Source organism: Protobothrops mucrosquamatus, unplaced genomic scaffold (genome assembly GCF_001527695.2).
Source record: "Protobothrops mucrosquamatus isolate PMUCROS unplaced genomic scaffold, P.Mucros_1.0 scaffold_270, whole genome shotgun sequence".
Taxonomy (NCBI): domain Eukaryota; kingdom Metazoa; phylum Chordata; class Lepidosauria; order Squamata; family Viperidae; genus Protobothrops; species Protobothrops mucrosquamatus.
In genome coordinates, this window is record NW_015386346.1 from 662653 (window position 1) to 680561 (window position 17909).

Consider the following 17909-nt stretch of genomic DNA (forward strand, 5'->3'; position numbering starts at 1 on the left):
ATGTTCTTTCAGTCCATTTTAGAATGATCCAAAGTGCATCTGTTCAACAAAGTCCGCCTCCTGGAACCTGGTGTTCCCCCCCAGGGAGTGGGGGGGGGCAGGTCACTTTTCATTTGGCACGACATACAGTGGGTCCAGCTCCCTGGGCCAGGCCGGGCTGACGGAGACAACATTCCTCGCTGTGGTTTGAGAGCAATCCTGGCTCCCAGACTGGCGAAACGTGTGTGTGAGAGAGAGAGTCTGGTGCATGCGACATCAGATTGAGGTTTCATCGCTCCTGCTCAGTGATCAAACACAAAGCGAGACAGGACAGGGGGAACACAAACACATGAGTGTGGTCATGAGCAGGTTTGAGCAAAGCACCCCCCCTGGGGCTCATGTGTTAATGGAGGAAATTAAAAAACAGAAATCTGGGCGATTGAAGCGAGAGGTGAGAGAACAAGAAACAGAGAAGGAAGGAGAGGAGGAGGAAAAGGGGTTAGTGCAAGAGAGCTCAAGAGGAGGTTAGAACAGGATAGCATCCCCCAATTCCCCCTTCACAGTGCTGAATAGGTTGGCCGAGTCCCCCAGCATCTCACAGGAGCAGCTCAGTATTTCTCAGGGACGTTAAATCTGACACGCTCCTCTGGACGTTGGGATAAGGTAACCCCGGGCTTCCCTTAAAAAGTTCCCTTTCCCACCTAAAGTCCACAAAGGAGGAGATGGCGGCATCCTGCCATTCAGATTCTGAGCTACATCCAGATGCAGCTAAGGGGTTATATTTTCTCCAAGAATGGGAACCCTCCCCTCCGTGGAATAGTAAAGGATTTTCATAACACAAACATCCGGAAGAATCTACGGGACTCTAAGGCACAGCCTGGGAATAAAGGAGGAGGGGACAACTATGAAATATAACAAAATATCAGCCTGAAAGATCGAAAGCACCAGATCCGGCGTGGACAAGAGGCTTCACGCAGGCAGCACGTTGTCACACGCAAACCACCAAGGACAGGCGAGCAAGGAGAAGGCTCAGCCATACTCACTCGGAGCCCGAAGAGTCCTCGTCCACTGTGCCAGTCTTTATGCTCATGGTGATAGGTGTAAGGCCATTGAGCTGCTCCTGTAGGGTCTGTCGGGGTCGGGGTATCCCACCTCCACGGCTGCCATCACTCCCCGAAGAACCATGCAAGGATACCATCCCTGAGCGGCAGCTGGAGAGCTTGTTATGGATGCGCTGGATGCTGCTCTTCTCACTGATGGGTGGCAGGTATTTTTTCTTTAAAATGCCTGAGGGCAAAAGATTCAGAGTAAAAACAAACAAACAAACCATTCCTTGCCACAGTCAGGAAACCGAGGCCAAAGGATCTGACTATTTGTCTTTATGGACAGAGGTGCGGCCTTGGTGATGTTCTACTTGTAAAAAAAAAAAGGCAGAGCTGGGTCCCATTTTCATCTATAAGCCTTAAAGGCACCCAGGATCCAATCCACTTGGTAAATTAAAACAGTCTTGAAATTAATGACTAAAGACTATCTGGTTTTATATATTTCCTTCATCATATTATCACATCCCATGGTCTTAGGCCCATCCGGTAGCAAGATCTTAAAAGAGATCAGATATTTTTTTTTTTGGTCTCAGTTATAAACTGGTGACTTGGAGAATCTTCATCCCAGTGCAGTCTTTAACTTTACAAGAATTGCCATTGCCAGATTATCTGTATTTATGTATATCAATTCTTATAAATTAGTATTGTGGAGCTTTCTCAACAAAGGCTGCAATGACACATTACTTCTACCCAAAGAGAGCTAGTTTTATTAACAGAAAAAATTAAGCCTAACTAATATTGTATCCTTTAATACTGTATGTTCCCAGTGCTTTCTCTAGGCCAGTGTTTCTCAACCTTGACAATTTTAAGGCATGTGGACTTCAACTCCCAGAATTCCACAGCCAGCATTGCTGGCTGTGGAATTCTGGGAGTTGAAGTCCACATGCCTTAAAATTGTCAAGGTTGAGAAACACTGCTCTAGGCCCAATCTTATTTCTAACAAAGAATGACACACAATTAGATTTGTCGATTAACGGGTTATTAAAAGATTATGTTCTATAAAGCTAAATTCTGTACTATTGTATCACACTTGGGAAAAATGCTTATTTGCAAAACATTTTTTTACATTTTTCTTCCGGTCATACAGAAAGGCAAAAAATTATTTCTCTTAATTCCACATACACGTATTCCATATTTAATCTGGTCTGAGAGACTTAAGATGTTGAATTCACTCCTGAATATTAAGAGCAATTGCAAAATGCAACTTGGTATTTGGTGTAACCCAAGAGAAAACTGCTAGGGTAAAACAGACCAGTCGGCATTACAGTTCCCAGAATCTAACTTTTTACCTTTCTGGGGCTGAGCAGTGGGGTGAGGCAGTGAGCCCAAGATGCCCTCTCCATTCTCTCTGGCCAACTCCTCTGTCAGTCCCATCCGGTCATTCTTACCCATTGGTTCTACCCGCAGCGACTCTGAGGCAGGGTGGCCATCGCTCTCACTGGCAGTGGTTACAAAGTCACCCGGCCAATAAGGGTTTCCAGGTCCAGAGATGTTATCTACTGAGAAAGCAGAAGATTGTGGATTAGAATGTCCCTCTATCGGCTCTCCTGACTTTTCAACAGCTGCATTAAATAACTTAACAAAAGCTAACTGCCCAGGGAGATGTAACCAATATAAAAATACATGACGGACCAGAGAAAAATTATACTGAAGGAGAAGTTTTGTCCTATATTCACTATTCTGGAGCACCATCTTAGTGAGCAAGCTCTGCAGGGTTTCTTCTCTCCCTTTGTCACATAATTACATCTTTATATCACCTCTTGTTAGCAGCTCTTTATAGCTTGAAAACATACAAGGAGAAGAGACATCAATGCCACTGTTGAGAATTAAGGTAAATTACAGTTTTAAATTGACAGGGAAGAACTAACAATGAAGTAGTTTACATGAAGAAATAAACTTTCTCTGGTCGTAACTGAGATTGTATCTGTTTTATCTCAACTGACAACTTTGCGTAGTTTTAAAGCATCTGCAACTTACAGCAGCTGAACCTGATTACACACCTTACTCAAGCTTTAAAATTCCCTGGAATCACTATAGCAATGGTCTCTACCACACAGTCGCAGAAATTCTAAAATGATGAAGATGAGTGGAAACATCTTTGTAAGCTGGATAAAGTCTGATCTAGTGTTAGCTCCATCCCTTCCTCCTTTAGTGAGATATTCCTGGAATAGCCCAAAACCATCTCTAGCATTACCCTTTGGAGTGCTGAGTGCTGGCAGTTTCTCATTGTTAGGACACAGTAAGTTCTCCCAGCAGGGTTCCTTGGGAAATTCTTCATCCTCTTCACTGTCTGAGGAATGGGTGGAAGCAAAGGAACCACTCTGGTCATCCTCCAGAGAGAGGTCACTGTCTGAATCAGTATCACGTTCTGTGCCCCAAAAGTGCAGAGAGAAAGACAAATAGTAACCAGACTGTATTAATAGCGCACCCATTCTTCACTCAACTGTTCTACGGTCTCAAATCATAACAAAACATATCCCCTAAGAGGATAGAAGAGGTGTCTGCTTAGGACATACCACTTGATTCTCATACCAAGTACTTAAATGGTCTCAATTGGTGATTTAAGAACCATCTATACCAGGGGTGTCAAACTGCCGGCACATGGGCCAGATGCGTCATGCCGAAACCATGCCCACCCCATTGCCGGCTTATTCCCCAAGTCTACTACTGTATTAGAACTCCTTCAGTTCAACTAAGAATACAACACACATCATCAGTATTTAAAAAACAACAACAACTGGCTCCTGACTTTTGAGTCTTTCCCCACTTGTACCTAATCGTAACAAATGCATGCCTGGGGAGGAAAGGGTGAAGATTGCCATGTCTACATGATATTACCATCACTATGTTTCCAACCCACGAGTGAAACGGACTTATGTTCTTTTTAGCTATACCAGTGTAAATGCCATGTTTCCTTCCTTACTCTTCTACAGTAAAAAGACAATCTCAAGTTGTACAAAATTTGTTGGCTTTGTCCCCCATGACCTTGGCAAGAAGAGACTAGTTACATAGGCAGTAGAGGATAAGGATCAGTAATGCAGACACCAAATTCCATGTTGTCGTTTTCTGACAACACCATAATGGGTGAACAGCACTTCAATTCTGTAGGGAAAATCCTTCTGTTCTGTGTCACTCTTTGGTGGAAAAGACAGCATATTATCACTTTCAATTCCCTGTTTTCAAGTATCAGTTACATGAAAATTGTCCTGCATCTAAGCAATGTGCCAGGAATCAAGCTCAATTTGAAGGTAGCTTTACTTCTTACTCTTTTACTTATTTGTGCCCTACCTTTTATTACTTTTTACAAATAACTCAAGGTAGTGAACATTCACCCTTCCTCTTCCTATTTCCCCCTCAACAATAGCTCTGTAAGGTGAGTTGGGCTGAGAGACAGGGACTGGCCCAAGGTCACCAGCTGATGTTCATGGATAAAGCAGGACTAGAACTCACAATCTCTTGCTTTCTAGCCTGGTGCCTTAACCTCTAGACCAAACTGGTTATCCAAGGGTGATCTTCTTGGCTATGGCAGCTTTTGTTTTATCAGTTTCTAAAGTCCAGGCTAATTTTTTAGTTTCCCAACAATTTGGGAGACTAACAAATAAACCAGAATTATACATCTTCTCACACAACAAATTGTCTCCTTTCTAACCTGTAGTACCCACCCCAAGCCCCCTTTCTATTGTAACTGACTAAATTCACTGAAGGGCAATGGGCTGTCTGCCTTGCCTTATTTATTCCACAAGACTGTTGTGTAGATAAATACAGATTCTTTAACTATGAAGTGTGAAAATAAAAATTTCATAAGGAGTGGGATAGTGTCTATGGAAAAAAAGGCAAGTCTTCCTCTACAGACACAGGAAGATCCATATCACAATGGTCTGGTTCTCAATTTCTGTATGCAAACAAAGACAGTGCTCATTTTAATCTGCCTTTCTCTTTTAGGGTAAATCAATTTTAGCACAACAAAGGGAATAGAGATTTGCTGTGCAATTCTATGAAGATATCCATGAGTTCCATGGGATTTACAGAAATGCTATGTAATATACTAAGCTGCAACTTTAGGGATCTACTACATCCTCAGCCCTAGCACATATTTAACTTTGACTAGACTCTGAGAAACATGAGGAGGAGGAATTTCTTGTTCACATGTAATCACCATAGCTGTCCAAAATCATAGAGCATTTAAAGAAGTGGAGGGGAAAAAAAACAAGAAAAGGACTACATGGAAATGAGAAATACCATATGTAGCTTTAAGAAGCACATTAAAGGGCTATCAACTGAAGCCAATTCATAAGCCCAGGGATGTAGACAGTTCTGCCCAGAACTTGTCTAATTCTCTTCCTCTCACCATTGTTCTGATCCTTGTCTTCCAAGAACAAAGAATTGGGATCCGCAGGCCCAATGTGTACCTGGCTATTGTTCAAGCCAGACTCCTCCCTGTGAACAGAAAATAGAGAATTTGATAGCTGCCAAGGCTCCATAATACAGCCAGCAAGACCTATACTATGGGAACAGGGAAAGAGTTAGACCAGTGGTTCTCAACCTTCCTAATGCAGCGACCCTTTAATACAGTTCCTCATGTTGTGGTGACCCCCAACCCCCCCCATCCAGCTGGACAGGGAGGGGGGAAGGCCGTTCCGCCATCTCCGCCCAGCCTGGTTGGAGAAGTGCCCAGGCGGGGAGAGGGGGAGAGAGAGAGAGAGAGAGAGAGAGAGGGAGGGAGGGAGGGAGGGAGAGGGNGAGGGGGGGGGGAGGGGGGGGGGGAGAGAGAGAGAGAGAGAGAGAGAGAGAGAGAGAGAGAGAGAGAGAGAGAGAGAGAGAGCCAAGAGGAGGGCAAGGAGATAGAGGAGCGGTGTCTCGGTTCCTAAGACCATCGGAAATATGTGTTTTCCGATGGTCTTAGGTGACCCCTGTGAAAGGGTTGTTTGACCCCCCAAAGGGGTCCCGACCCACAGGTTGAGAACCACTGAGTTAGACCTTCTTTACATTAGCATTACCTGAGCACAAAAGGGATGTAGCTGTGCTGACTCTTGCCTGAGCGGACAGTGCTATGCAAGGAACCAGTGGAGTCCCCAAATGGTGTGTGGTACAATTGCCCATCCACGTAGGTATTGTTGCAAATATAAGCCTGTTGAGATCAGAATAATATGGGAGAGATCAATTAATAGCAGCAGAGAGGCAACAACTAACTAACTTGGTGAGACTCTTCAATATATATATATATATATTTTTGGTTCATCAATTGGACTAAGGATCTGAGTGTTTTTCGTTGGCACAGCTCTCAGTTCTGGACCTCATATCTTTCACTATGCCAGCTTTGTCTCATCTACTTGACCATTCATCTCTTTTATATTAGAAGTCTCTTTTCTCAATGCTAGCAGTGTGTGTCTTCTCACAGGCATTCGTTCACTAGCTGTTCTTTGGAATCTGTTGCCAAAACTCATCTTTGCTATAAGAAAGCAGACCATCTTTGTTCCTGTTATATTCTGGATATAAACACTCAGCAGATGATCTGAAAGCAAGATATAGAATATTATGCATGCCATCTGTTCCAAGAAACACAAAATTCGGAGGTGAATCTCAGCTTTTGTGAAATTACTCAGTTTTAAGTGATGTAGATGGTTGTGAAAAGATGTGGGTGCTCAGGCGTTCAAGCCTGGAGATTGTACATAATTTGTCCTACATCATTTTTGGACCTTCTATAATACTAATAGTAGGAGAATCAGTTAGGCAAAACACGAAAATGTATACACGTTTGCTTCATTGCCAGTGGCTTCATTGTCATTTCTTGATGCAAAATATGACTCAAAATTCTGAACTGGAGCAAAATGCCAATTCCAGGTCAAAGTTTTGTTTATTTTGCCTTTTAAGATCAGTATCAAATTCTGCAACAACATACCCACAGTTTTCTACTCAAAGGTATTATTGGCCCTCAGCGAGAATAGGAAAGAAAGCGCCTTGAGATACTCACTGCTGTCAAGGTAGATTTGGTAGTGAGTGTAGGATCAGTGCTGTGCTTTTTTCCACAAATAGATCTAAGAGCCCTCCTCACTTCCTTGCATAAGATGACACAGAGGAGAAAGATTAAGGGTCCCTATGGAACAATGAGAGAATAAGCAATGAATGGCAACTTCATGGCTTCCAAGCTTCAGCAATGCTGTGAAACAGGTTGCGCTAAGAGAGAGAATGACTAGTCTAAAGTTATCGGGGTATTTCCATAGTAAAGGGGTTCTTGAACCTGAGTCTCCCTAGTACTAGTCCAGCAATTTAACCATTGCACCACACTGGGTTTCCAAAACATTATAGTAGGGGAAAGCCAATAGCCTAATTTGCAGACCCTGCTTTCTTTTTTCAATCCTACGTGGTCTTATTATTTTTGTTCCATATATTTCTATGCTGAGAATAACTGCTGCTTTTATTAATAAGACTTGCTCTGGTAGATGTTACCTTGGAGGAAAAAACAGTAGTTGTAAAAAAGAAAAATGTCATTTTTGCATGTTTCCATTATGACTTAGAGAGCTATATTTTTGGTAAAAATCCTACTTTAAATCATTTCCTAATTTAGTGAAATTGATCTCTGACCGAACAGTAGAGTACCGAACTTGTTTGAAATCTATACACATTCAAGTATTTGGAGCAACAGAGAGAAGTAAAATAACTATTTCTATATATAATAATAGAAATTAAAATCCTGCTGTTCCATAGGATTATAACACTTTAAGAGCCAAAGAGTTCAAGAATATAAGAACTGATTTTCTTCAAAGGTTTAAAACATGTGGTCAAAGTGCTGTGTAAGTGCTGTTTATGTCTCCCAGTACACCTCTAGAATTCTTTCATCCTTTAAAAGATTCCAACCCATTAAAAAAATCTACCTCTTCTTCCCCTGCTAATTGGAAAGTGCTTGACATGCCTGATACAGCATCATGATCAATAAAATCTGCATGGTCCTTGCTCCAATTGCCAACAGAGGTCAATCATAGTCCAAATGCCACATGAAATTCTAAAAAAAATAATAATTTTGGCCTGATTCTTCAATTTATATTACTGTATGAAATTGAGATAAATGAGTTCTTGGAGAAAAGGGAAAGTGGTGAAAACAAAATTGAATTGGGGGGCTTGATAACAGCTCAGTATTATTGAGCAAATGTGACTGATTTGGGGAGATTCCATACCAATGTGTGCTATCGTGCTATATTCCGATACCCAAATTACCTGGAAGCAGTTGAAGCCCACAAAGAGATAGTGGAAGAGGATGGCATCACTGTTAATGGATAGCAGAGCCAGTAACCAGGTGACACTCATTATCAGCAAAGAGATGAAGCCCGACCGTAGACCAGAGCTACAATAGAGAAAGAGCATAGTCAATGTGGTCTCTCCCACACAACAAGCCCCAAGTCTCATGGGTGAAATATTACTTATGAATAAGCTCCTGATTCTCTTGGCTGACCCTGGAGCATGGTCTCCACTAACTTTGCAATACTACTTAGCTTTGTACCTATGTAGGACTGATCCCACAATTCCAACAAAAATATTGGAAGTGCTAAGTCAGAAAATGGAAAGCAGGAGAATGAACAACTTAGTAGGGTCAAATAAGGTGGAGACAATAATAAGGGTGATAACTCAGAGGAAAGCCACATAGTACCAAACAAGTAGAGATCACAATGCAGGGACATGGAAGAATAAATACACATAATAGGTGTAAAGAGTAGTTGTGCATGAACAATGCCAGACTCACACTGTCCCCTTCTTCTCAAAACCCTGCTGTTGAGCCGCACACGTGGCCTTGGTGGCCAGGACATAGAGGAAGACACTCATCTATAGAATGAAAGAGGGAAAAGATTAATACTAGATTTCTCTCTGGCTAATAGTGCGTCCTCCCAAACCTGGAATATTTTAAATACTGTATCAGTCCCTCTTCCTTGGCAGTGCCCTTTCCTTGGTCTTGCAAAGATCAGTTCTATTTTATAAGTCTTATAACAATTGTATGACTGATTGGGAAACTCAAGTAACCCATCATCTGAGCTTCCTGTTGGAGCAAGGGAAGAGCTGCAGTGCTTCTCAGCCTTCCATTGCATCTTCAGTCAGTTGAGCAAGAAGATTGTTTTCCAAGTTCTTCAGGGTGTTTCAGTTGGAAAAATAAAATGGCAGAACTAGGCAGTCTTGACACACTGGGTAAATAAAACTAAGTCCTAGTGTGAAAAGTAATAGTTGCCATGTCCATCCTAAAGAGAGAAAAAAATCTCTTTTTTTCTCATGCATTTATAATTACACCTCAAGTAAACCATGAGTAACCTTATGGAACCAGACAGCTGCCCCCATTTTGAGAAATGGGGGTCTTTTGCCTTTCCTCCCCATATTCCCTTGCTTCTCTACTCACTGCAACAGCAAAAGCAATGGGACCAGCAAAGCTCCAAATCAGGGTATCATAGATGGAGAGCCAACAAAAGTCTGGGTTCCCATACCCTTCAGGATCCAGGCCCACAGCAAGTCCTAAGGAGAATACCACACAAAACAATCAATAAAGAGGAAACATAAGTCTTTAATCATTTCATCTACTCTACAGCACGCTGGAATTGAACTAACAGTGACAGGACATTATTAAGGTATTGGTTATCACCTTTAAAGCCCTTCATGGCATAGGTCCAGGCTTCTTGAGGAACAGTCTCATCCGGATGGGACTGGCCCATCCCACCTGTGCCAGCACAGTGGGTATATTGAGGATCCCGTCAGCCAAGGAATTTTGGCTGGTGGGATCCGGAAGAGCCTTCTCTGCCATGGTTCCTGTCCTCTTGAACATCCTACCCCCCGAGATGAGGTTGGCCCCCATCCTCATGACCTTACATAAGAGCCTTAAGACCCTGGTTCTACTAGGTCAGTGGTGGCAAACCTATGGCACGGGTGCCAGAGGCGGCACTCAGAGCGCTCTCTGTGGGCACGCGCGTCGTCCCCCCAGTCCTAGGCCTTCAGCTGGGTTTTATAAAACCTTTTTGCTTTAGGTTTCCGCCGCTGTGTGCAAAAAAAAGAGGTTCAATCAATCAGTCAATTTCAACTTCTCGTGGGAAAAAAAAGATCTTGCAAAGTTGGAATTGATTAATTGAACTTTTTAGTCCCACACAGTCTGCTGTTACCACCGCAGCCACGCCGACCCAATGGGCTACATCCACCCAATAAGCCATGCCCACCCAATTGGCCACACCCACCCGGCACCCGACAATGCATAAGTGGGTTTTGGGTTGCAGTTTGGGCACTCGGTCTCTAAAAGGTTCGCCATCACTGTGCTAGGTGGTTTGGGGGACCAATGGGGAGCTTCACACTGGAGGTGGTTGACTAATTAAAACCTAATCCTACCTCCCCCTCCCCCATGTATCTGTCTCCCTCCTTCACCATCTTGTGTTAATGATTTTACCCTCTTTGTTATTTTATAATTGATTATTTTAATGTTTTTTATGTTTTAAGCCGCCCAGGGTCATTGGACACGAGATGGGCAGCAAATTAAATTTTGTAATAAATAAAAAATAATTAATTTTAAAAGTCCAATGCACTCCAGCCCTATCTTTAGGCTAGGCCAGTTATATCCTGCTTAAATTGATTCAGTTACCTGTTATAAAGCTAGCAGAGGAAGGAACCGCTTTATTTTAATAAAATAAGCTGTTTTCTTTTGAATGGAATAAGGTTCACAAAGGGTAGAATGGCCTCAGAATGTCCATGCCTGTATACCGGATTTTATGATGTTTAGTGCGGGCCTCACCTGTGATGAATGCTGGCACACCCCATCCAACCATATAATAGAAGCGCATAGGGCCATAGTTGATGTCTCGCACTTCACTCAGCATGCGGTAAATATGCAATGCTTCTAGCAATGCCCAGGCAAAGGCACACATGTACAGAAAGTGCAACAGGATGGCAATGACAGTACAGGCAAACTATCATGGAAAGAGACAAAGGAGCAGGATTAGAAACCTGTTCCCAATGTGCACAAAACCCAAAACGTAATGAACCATTTCACTGTATATTCAGAATTCAGATAGGATATTTTCCTGTCTTTGATTCACATTTTCAGGAGCTGCTGCTATTAATTTAAGGCAGTTTTCTTGGCATCTCAACGGCACCCAAACAAAGAGGATGCACAGATGCTGGATAACCCTGTGTGATTTGTTGGGGAGGAGTGGGGTATCATTAGCAACAGATAGTAATTGTTGTATTGATACTTAATACTAGATGTGACAGTGACTAGGAACTTGATCTTTTTAGCAGAGTTCCTTGACTTTTCTCTCCCACCCACACAGATGCTTACTGGCAGGTCAGCCTGGTTGATGCCCAGTAGGAAGACGAGTTCAGAAAAAAATAGTGCGATGACTAGGTTCTTGCGGATGCTTTGTTGGTTAGATCGCAGAGTTCGCAATCCAGCCAGGAAGAGGAAAGTAAGCAGGAGGCTGCCCAATGTCACAGCAATGGAGATATATGTGATCGTCTTCAGGGGTAGGATCTCACCATTCTGTGAGGAACAGACAATTTATTAATGGATACCCATGCATCTTATTATTTGGTCTCCCTAAAAGCAAGAGCAATTTGACTGTGGAATCAATTATTTCCCTTTACTAAATGTGTTCAAACAGAGGCTAAAAAGCTATTTGTCTTGAGTTCCAGCAGTGAGCAGGGGGCATACATGATGGCCCAAATACCTGTTCTCGGCCCTAGGAGTCTACCATCCTTAAGAAGCCAAAGCCTAACTTCTGTTACTATGTTATGCTCTCTTCAAAATTCCCCCTTGCCCTATTCTCCTATTCTCAAAGTAGGGTCCTTATTTTTCTCACCTCTCTGCGGGAAATATCCATCAGCACAGCAAAGCTTGTCATATGGTTACACTGGCAGCTGACATGGGTTTCATTCCTGAAGACAACCTCACAGCCTTTAGCTGACCAGCCACCAGTCCCACTGACCCTGAAAAACAGCAGAGTCAAGATGGAGCTGTCAGCCTTGAGGAACCCCGCTCCCAATATCTATTGCTCCCTCCATGTTCATTATGTGGCAATCCCAGACATTTTGCCTGGGAAATAAATCTCACAGGATGGAGTGGTTCCAGAAAACACAAATGGGTTTGGTCCGCTCCTCAGTTTCCAACATCCGAAATTGCACAGTGATGGGTTTCTCAAGGGCGCGTTGCATCAATGCGTCATTATCATGGATGCTGATGCTCACCACTGGGGTGTTGATGATAGGACGCTTGGGGACTCTGTGACGACAACAGGGCATTTATTTATTCATATATTCATCCATCCATCCATCTATCCATTCATTCAAATTTCTATAGCTGCTCAACTCAACCAAGTGACTCTAAGCGGCTTACAATTCTAAAATTAATTAATAATTAAAAAGCATTAAAACAATAAAAACATCCACACAAAGTACAAACAGCAGCCATGATGATTAATCAACTTATAGTAAAGCCAAATGACAGGGCCCTTAACACAGAGATCAATAAAATATATTTACTTAAATCACTGTTTGCCTCCTGTAAAGTTAAATTGTGATTACCAACCTTCTCCCATTTAGTGTCTTCAGAATTTGACAGGTCTTCAAATAAAATAAAATCTCTTTCAAATCAAGCGTGACTCTTGGAGATTTAATGATTACACAGATATCCTTTTTTTTAGCAATACTACAGACGGAGGTTTGCAATTGTTTTAGAGGATATTTTTTCAATTTCCCAATCTTGGTGTTCCTTAGTGGTCTCTCATTCAAGTACTAGCCAGGATATGTCCTGCTTAGTTTCTAAAACTAGGCAAAGTCAGCCAGGCAAATAACAACAGCCAGTATGTCTAGTTTAACGAAGAGAAGGATGAGGGGGGACATGATAGCAGTGTTCCAATATCTCAGGGACTGCCATAAAGAAGAGGGAGTCAAGCTATTCTCCAAAGCTCCTGAGGGCAGGACAAGAAGGAACGGATGGAAACTAATCAAGGAGAGAAGCAACCTAGAACTAAGGAGAAACTTCCTGATAGTTAGAACAATTAACCAGTGGAACAACCTACCTCCAGAAGCTGTGAATGCTCCAGCACTGGAAGTTTTTAAGAAGAGACTGGACAGCCATTTGTCTGAAATGGTGTAGGGTTTCCTGTCTGAGCAGGGGGTTGGACTAGATGACCTCCAAGGTCCCTTCCAACTTTATTATTACTATTATTATTATTATTATTATTATTATTATTATTATTATTATTATTATTATTATTATCATCATCATCATCATCATCATCATCATCATCATCATCATTATCATTATTATTATTATTTGTAACAATAGCTATTGGAATTTCAATAACCTTTTCAATAAACAACATGGAGAATTGGAATAAAACACAAACATTGTGTATGTAAACCCTCTACTAATACATTTTCTGCATCGAGGTATGATGCAGGCATTACCTTAGACTCCTTTTATCTGTGTCATACTGCTCTGGAAGCAGACTTGCCAGGTTGCGGTAGATGATCACGCTAGCAATGGCCTGGCCCTCACTTAGATCTGGATGTCTCTTCTGTCTTGTCATAAGGGCAGGTTCTTCTTCCTCATTGGTGCCTGGCAAATGCTTGGCACTAGCCACCGAAGATTCTGAAAAGTGAACATGAAACATGGAGCCACATTTTATTTTGCTAGAGCAACAGGCTAAACAAGGTTTCACTAATATTTGTTTCCAATATTTGTAGTCTGCTTGTTTGGGAAAACAAAAAAGAACCTAAAGGGCATGAACAGGTAACATTTTTTTCAGGAGATAGTGGAGATTTTCAAGAAAAGATTGGACAACAATTTGTTCAAGATGGTATAAGGTCTCCTGCCCTGGAGTTGGATGAGAAGACCCTCCAAGATCCTTTCCAACCCTACGACTTTATGTCTATGTCTATGTCTATGTTTTATGAACTTATGTCAGCAGATAATTAGATCACCATTAGACCACCATGACATAAGACCACCATTCCCTTCTAACAAGTTATTAGAAGCTGTCTGCATACTAGGGCCATCCCAATTCTCCTGGTTTGTCTGCTACTTGAAACTACAACTTTGTTGCTCTTGCCTTGTCCCTTCCTTGCCTGGCCCAACAAAGACAATATTAAATTACTCCTGACATCATTTTGATCTACTATGCTAACTCCACTATTGTTCTTTTCAGATTGGTAATTTTGATAACACCCATAATCCTATTTGTCAGGGCCTGAAGTTGTCCCTCATGACAAATATATCCTCTTCCCATTCTCTCATACATAGGAAATAAGAATTTTTGGAATTGACATGCTGTGTAACAGGAAAGGAAATATTAACAAGACTTCCTTCTTTTGGTCTCTGTTTTCCACTTCAGCTTCCCATTGGTAGCTTTCCTTTACAAGGAAAGATAATAGGAACTCAACTTCATGTGTAATTTAGTCTTGTTCACAGTATTCAGCACTGAATTACATTGAACCATCCAGGAAACTATGAAGCCTCAAAATAAATTCCTATGTTTGTTACATAACACACGAAGCTTATTTGTCAGAACACATGGTGGTAAGGATAGGACCAGTGGTGGGATTCAAATACTGTATGTGAACAACCGGTTCTCTGTATGGATGCCCCTTCCGTTCTGGGTCTGGGCAACAAAAAATTAGCTGCCGGTTCTGCTGAATTGGTGCGAACTGGCTGAATCCCACCATTGGATAGAACGGATGGGTTTCCACATTGCACTAAGCCATAATGTAATTTATTTTAGTGTACTACCAATTCTGTTGTATTCAGTGAAACTTGGTAAATATTCTACAGCTTAGCTTACTAAATAAACCCAGTCAATTAAGAACTTTGGAAGTGTCATATACGACTTCAGGAAAAGGCCAATTGGCTAAAGAAAAGATCTAATCAGGCCAATCTTGTGTATTCTGACCAATACTCAGAGTATTATACAGTAAATGACATGTTTCTGTGTTAATGCTTCTCTATCACTCATACCCCAGATAAAAGAACTGGTTGTATTGCCAAAGAGGAATTGTATCAATCAATTCCTCTTCTTTTTCCAATACAGGAATTTTCACCCCCATGCCCAGAACTCACGTTTGCCTTCTGGAGCCTTGAACACACTTTCAGGCAGGATGACAGTAGTTTCTATGTCTGCAGGTTTCTCACCGCGGAGTGTCTCATAGTGGGGCAGTTTGGCGCCAGCAAAGTTCATTTTCTCTAGCCTCACCACCGAAATAACTGCCAATGTAAGATACAGATAGATAGAGACCCACATACACACACACGAGCCATGATGCTTCAAGCCAACTGAGTGGCAGTGTCCAGTTGGACTATTTTATTTATAACTTTCACTCAGAAGTGGATGTTTTTGAGTTAGCATTTATGTCCCTTTCATTTATCTCCACATACTGTCATAAGGCCTAACTATATACCCAGACCAAAGCAACAAACGCATTAGTTTTCAAATTATCTCATAATAGCAATAATGAAACATTATTTCCAGAATATGCCCACTCATCATCAACTGATGCAATGAAATATTTTTGCCCAGGGCAGGGAAAGACACTCATAATAACAAATAATTTTGTTATGGTGGTAGTTGCTTAATTACTATGTTAAATAAATTAATGGAGGAATCACAAGGCAATGCATTATGCAATGCCACCACACCAGTATACCCTAGTTTAGCAACAATTCCTGGAGGTGCTGTGTCTCACAGCTATGCTAATATGATTTGTGAATGGGGGAAATCACAGGCCCATAATTAGCCAATAATTAACTAAACGAAATTAAGAAACCTCATTTCAGCTCCCTATCATTCATTTTCAGATAATATTCTAGGTGTATCTTGGAATTATTTGACATTTATGGGGATAGTATAGGAAAAGAGCTATAATGCCTGTTTAAAAAGCATGACAGTTCAGTACTGTGTTCAATATTTAGTTAAATAATTAATTTAAATCCTTTTGATAAATAAATTTGTATTTCTACCAGAATTTCATAGCATTTAGGTAGTGTTTAGAGCAAATTATAGTTGATTATTCAAATATAAGAACTTATAGAAATTGGTAGCAAGCTTCTTACTCCCAAATTTGCAAGAGACTACCTTTTCCAAGATGGAGCCTGCAAAAAAACAAATGTGTGCTTCAGCTGTATATATATAAAGACAAGCTACCTTTTTCATTGAATTGACTGAAATCCCATAGGCCAGCTTGAAAAACATCACTTAACATCTACGCAGGTTAACCCCAAGTGGGGAGTGGGGAGAGGAATAGTCCAAGGTACCTGCTTGTGGCCTGACAATTAGTGATCCCTCTACCAAACCACCTAGTTTTGACCTGCTTCTCTTTGTCTGGTCGAAATTGAACAGAGCTAGGTGTGATACTGGAAGACGTTCCTGGGCCTTGTATCAGTGGGGATGGAAAGATTCCCCTTGTTGGGACGGAGGTGCTGATATGCATATTGTGCAAAGTTGTCCATGACATGGGTTCTCTGGTTTCCTAGAAGATCTGCATGAAGAAATGCCAGAGGCGATTGCCTAGATAGCTGAATTGGACATCCAGTTATGAGGCCACTGCCATACCCCCTAGAAGAGTTACTTATCATTACATGGACAGTATATGTATATTTACTTCTCTTCTATCATATTCTCATGACACACTAAATAGTAATAATAATAACAATAACAACAACAACACAAATATTGCAGTTTCCTCTGTCAACAATACTGAATATCATGGCTATCAAACATCAAAAACATGTCAGACTATCCCACCTCCTTTACATGGATGATCTGAAGCTGTATGGAAAAACATTATCTGAAATAGAATCACTGCTCAACACTGTCCATATATATAGCCAAGATATTACAATGGAGTTTGGCTTGGACAAATGTGCCACACTTACTATCAAACAAGGAAAAATAGTGAAAACTGAAGGAATCCAGATGCCCCACAAAAATAATATTAAGAGTCTGGATGAGGAAGATTATTACAAATACTTGGGTATCCTTCAAGCTGACAACATCAAGCACACTGAAGTCAAGAAAAAGATTAGAGGTGAATACATCAAGAGAGTGAAGAAGATCTTAAAGTCCAAACTCAATGGAGGAAATATCATGAAGGCAATCAACACCTGGGCAATTCCAGTCATTAGATACACAGCTGGAATAGTGGACTGGACTCAAGCAGAACTAAAAGCAATGGATAGGAAGACCAGAAAAATAATGACAATGAATCATGCCCTTCATCCACGCAGTGACATTGACAGACTCTATCTACCAAGGCAAATAGGTGGGCGTGGAATGTTGCAAGTACCTCAGATGGTTGAAGAAGAAAAAATGGCTTTGGAAGAATATCTGAAGGACAATGATGAAGATGCACTGAAGTTAGTATATCAGAAAGGCTTACTGACTACTGGAGAGACCAAACTAGCCTACAAGAAAGTCCAAATGAAGAACAGAATGGAGGCATGGGAAGACAAAGCATTACATGGCCAGTACATTAAAAAGATAGCTTGGAAATCAAATAATAACAAGACCTGGCAATGGCTAAGAGCAGGAAAGTTGAAGAAAGAGACCAAGGGACTAATTCTGGCTGCACAAGACCAAGCCTTAAGGACAAATGCATACAAAGTCAACATTGAGAAGACAGCAATAGACAGTAAGTGCTGCCTATGCAAAGAAGCTGAAGAAACAGTGGACCACCTGGTAAGCTGCTGCAGATTGCACAGACTGACTACAAGCAGCGGCATGACAAAGTAGCAACAATGGTGCATTGGAAGATCTGCAAGAAATATCATTTGCCTATAAGCAAGAACTGGTGGGACCATAAAATAGAGAAAGTCATAGA

At 41.5% G+C, this 17909-nt stretch overlaps 1 protein-coding gene across 1 annotated transcript in view; it reads right to left on the reverse strand.

Moving 5' to 3' along the window:
* Positions 1-255: 255 nt before the first annotated feature.
* Positions 256-17909, reverse strand: part of CELSR2 (cadherin EGF LAG seven-pass G-type receptor 2) — a gene marked incomplete at its 5' end in the record, with an annotated part of 68370 nt that continues 50716 nt past the window's right edge. The window contains 16 exons of the mRNA XM_029287250.1: positions 256-277; positions 1023-1266; positions 2372-2581; positions 3277-3450; positions 5431-5519; positions 6080-6210; positions 7054-7176; positions 8295-8421; positions 8818-8897; positions 9460-9572; positions 10831-11005; positions 11377-11577; positions 11897-12023; positions 12148-12315; positions 13506-13689; positions 15154-15297. Of these exons, the coding sequence (XP_029143083.1) occupies positions 256-277; positions 1023-1266; positions 2372-2581; positions 3277-3450; positions 5431-5519; positions 6080-6210; positions 7054-7176; positions 8295-8421; positions 8818-8897; positions 9460-9572; positions 10831-11005; positions 11377-11577; positions 11897-12023; positions 12148-12315; positions 13506-13689; positions 15154-15297 (2312 nt within the window). The remainder of the gene's footprint in view (positions 278-1022; positions 1267-2371; positions 2582-3276; positions 3451-5430; positions 5520-6079; positions 6211-7053; positions 7177-8294; positions 8422-8817; positions 8898-9459; positions 9573-10830; positions 11006-11376; positions 11578-11896; positions 12024-12147; positions 12316-13505; positions 13690-15153; positions 15298-17909) is intronic.